Genomic DNA, 4,036 nt, shown 5'->3' on the forward strand with positions numbered 1-4,036 from the left:
AATATTACCCACTACTGAGCAGGCGTGGTCTTCGCTTCTTTGATCCAATCAGGGACACAAAATAAGCGCCCAGCTGCACTGCCTCTTTATAACATAACTTTACTTTGAGAAAGTACCAGTTGAAGATTTTATGATGTTCTATGCTTTACTGGAAGTATTTTTGCACCATTCTTTCATTCAAAAGTTGCACATATAGGCCTATAAGTCCTGATTGTTTGTTGGTGTAACCTAAAGCCCAGCAAACATGTCCCTGGACCCTGGCTAACATGATAATGATAGAAACTTTTGTTATGCCGTTCCATTGATATATTAACTTTGAAGATGCTTTATTTTATGTACAAAACGTTTTATTTACAAAGAGTGGAATACTGCTGTCAAATAGGCTAGGCCATGCCATACTGATTTACTGTGAAAGCGTTATTTTTGGCCAGCAACTATATTGCCATTGCAAAACGATTAAGCATGAATGGCCTAATGACACAAAATTATTCACCGAAATTGCCACAATTTCCTATTCACATAATAGGCATATAAGATAGCATCTATATTTTGTTCAAATTAGACTGTCCAATAATTAATTGGTCTTCTTTTCAATGAATTGCAAATAGCATGAACCAAAAACATTCATTCGGAATGTCCTCAGAATTGGCACTTTTCAGCTGAATGGTAATTATTTTCCCTTTTGGCCATTAAGTCAGCAAAGGCCATTTGTTCCTGTGGTAAGGCCACGCCAACTGATTATTTTTTCTGCTACCTTATCTGTGACCTAAACTGCACATATAGGCCTATCTAAACTTTGCAGATGTCCAAATAATCAACAAAATCGTCAATTGGTTGACGATCATCTTGGATTATTTTTCATCGTCAAAACAATTGGCTCCAGAAAATTAGACAATTATGTCTCTCCTAAGAGCGTTGATAGATGGAGCGCTTTCAAAGGCATGAACCTTACCGCGTTCAGGAGGCTGTGGGGTTGCAGCTGATATAAAAACCTAACCAGGGTTAAAATGGCCGCCATTCATTCAATTCTGAGATGAATATAGCCTATAGGTTTTATTGTGAACATCTCGAGGAAAAAATAGAATCAATAAGCTACAATGGGAGTTTAATTAGAAGTCGGAACAGGTGAAATGTATAGGCTACTTGTTGGCTATTAGACTATTCAAAATAACTTAGGCCTATATGTCTTGGAGTCAAAGGCTTGAATCACTATATTTAATCGTGGAATTAAACTGTGTTGGCCCTGTGCGACTCTAAGGATCACATTTCGGGGAGGTGTTTAATGTTAATTTGCTTCTAACCCTATCATCTTAAAGTTGAACACAGCTGGTTTTCAGGACCTCACGTAAAGATTGGCCTACCCAGTTTGAAAAGTGTTACTTGAATTTGGAATGCAAATGCTTTGTTCACAAGGAGGAGGGATCAGTGAGGAGTCTGAAAGCGACGAGTTTTTGATTAATGAGCTTTGAAATGGCTCTCCAGGAGCAATAAAGGATGAACTGCGATCTCTCTCTCTCTCTCTCTCTCTCTCTCTCTCTCTCTCTCTCTCACACCATGCGCGCGCGCGTGTGCACACACACACACACACACACACACACACACACACACACACACACACACACACACACACACACACACACACACACCCCTCTGGTTGCATCATTTTCAATGTCAAAGCAGCATGTTTTCTTATTTTTCAACAATAATACTGCCTAAAACGCCCCTTATTTTATCTGAACAAATACGATATCTGTTGCAAAATAGACACATTATGACATTTGCCTTCTTTTGTTAAAAATTAGAACATTTAGCTGAATCTGGAAACAATTGGAGACTATAACAATATAGACTAGTATGTGGAGGACGTAGCCTAATAACCAATCATTTAAATTCCTCAACACCAAATAAGATATCGATAACTATAGTTTTTATTCGGTTGAAATGCACATTCCACTGCAAGCATATAGCCGTCTGATTAGTTTTAGATAGGGCCTGCCTAACCCTAGTCTGTATTTATCGATTTGTGAGCGTTCTCCCTCTTTGGGCTGTAGGCTACAGTATAGCCTAAGTCAATAAAGCCTTGTTACTTTTATCTGTCAGGGATTCAATTTCACAGGGCACCAGTTTGTGTTGTCCAACGTAACACAACGGAGGTATTCAAATAACCAGATGATACTACTGACTTAGAGATGCCCAGCCTTGGTGGCCTTGGGGTGTTGTGACTATTTGAAAATAAAGAAATACATACATACATACATACATACATACATACATACATACATACATACATACATACATACATACATACATACATACAATTAAACAAATAATGTAAAATAAAAATGCAACAATAAATTTGAGCACTTTATTTACAAAATGTTAAACACAATAAAATATAACATTTCAATATCATTAGGGTTTCATAAATTTATGGATATCCAACTGAATTAAATAACAATGGTAGCCAACGAAAAATTAGCAATGAACTACACAAAATGACATGCTGGTGTGTTAAATTTGTATAATATTCGATATTTCGATAGTCTACGTTTTGCTTAGCATAGAGGTTTTGACACAAGATTAACCATGGACATATAGTGGTGTTTATACACTATAAAATGCCCCATTTATCCCAGATTTACAATTAGAAATGCTCTTTTCCAACAATACACTGCGAGTCAAAGCATTTACCAAACCCTGTATTGCCTATCCTTCGAAGTGCATTGATCTGGCCAATCTTACAAAAATTCCACAAATATAAATACTCGCATATAAATGATAAATAATGTGCAATACAAAAGTAGTTAAATAATAAATAGGCTATATGCTAGTATGGGAGATAATACAAAAGTAATACAAATAAATAAATAAGATGCCCGTGAAGAAAATGGAACATTGACAGACGAAAATTTACCCTAAAAGTCCTTCATTCTAAAGATGAGCATCTACTGTCGTCATCTACAAGACTTACCTTCAAGTAATGGCATGACATTTTCCAATTTCCAGTCCCCCAAATTGCGCATTGCACATCAAAATAAAAAAAGTAAGGGGAAAAATTAGAACAATTGACAATCAGGCTTGTCTTGCCTTTGCGCACCCCCAATAGTCAAGAGAAATGGACAAAGCTGTAGGCCTATTTAGAAAATAATTACACAATAGCATTAATAGTAATATCAATAATACTGTAATAATACACACGACTCGCTTGGAGTGTAATTATTAGACTAGTGAGGTAATAAAAGAGCGCAACATAATTTTGGCACACACATGGGAACCACATATTACAAATGCGTGAGTTTAGGCGCTTCCTGAATCCTTCCCTGAGACGCTTGGTGAGAGGTGAGGTCTGTGTATGTAGGATGGGGATCACAGGGTCCATGGTGGTGGTTGCCTGGGATCTGAGCGGCACAGCTGTAGTCCACGCTGGTAGATGAGGGATGAGGAAGATGGCCGAGGTTGAACATGGGGCCCGAGGCTGGCATGGAATCAACAAAATTCCCACCAACATAAACGGGGCTGCCTTGTAAATTAGCGTTGGCAAAGCTGCCGTTGCCTTGCATGCTGTGGTGTTCGTATTCGGATCCCGGGTACCTTTTCTGTTGCGGGATGCAGCCGCCTAATGGCGCCGTGTACGCGGCCAAGCCGTACATGTTTTGCTGGGGTTTGGCGAACGACGGGGGCGAGGGCGCATCGTAGCTGAGGCTGTTTACGTTTGGGAGCTGACCAGAATATCCAATGTGATTTGGGCCACTCAGTGGTGGACTTCTGTCAGGGGAATGTCCGAGGGGAGAGTGCATGATCCCCTTAGACTTCTGGTCCTTCTTGTATTTCATCCTCCTGTTTTGAAACCAGATCTTTATTTGGCGCTCGGTGAGGTTTAAAAGATTGGCCATTTCCACTCGTCGAGGGCGACAAAGGTACCGGTTAAAGTGGAACTCCTTCTCAAGTTCTACTAGCTGTGCACTGGTGTAGGCAGTCCTGACCCGTTTAGAGGCAGGTCCGGGTGGGCTCTTCTCATCGCTAACCTCACCTGTAA

At 39.6% G+C, this 4,036-nt stretch overlaps 1 protein-coding gene across 4 annotated transcripts in view; it reads right to left on the reverse strand.

Moving 5' to 3' along the window:
* Positions 1–2,351: 2,351 nt before the first annotated feature.
* hoxd3a (homeobox D3a) overlaps positions 2,352–4,036 on the reverse strand; it is a 17,290-nt gene continuing 15,605 nt past the window's right edge. For all 4 annotated transcript variants that reach the window (XM_084084044.1, XM_084084045.1, XM_084084046.1 and 1 more), the window contains exon 4: positions 2,352–4,030. In XM_084084044.1, the coding sequence (XP_083940170.1) occupies positions 3,282–4,030 (749 nt within the window). In that variant the 3' untranslated portion in view covers positions 2,352–3,281. The remainder of the gene's footprint in view (positions 4,031–4,036) is intronic.

This window comes from Gymnoscopelus microlampas (assembly GCF_963454915.1).
Source record: "Gymnoscopelus microlampas genome assembly, chromosome: 17".
In the NCBI taxonomy this organism is placed as follows: domain Eukaryota; kingdom Metazoa; phylum Chordata; class Actinopteri; order Myctophiformes; family Myctophidae; genus Gymnoscopelus; species Gymnoscopelus microlampas.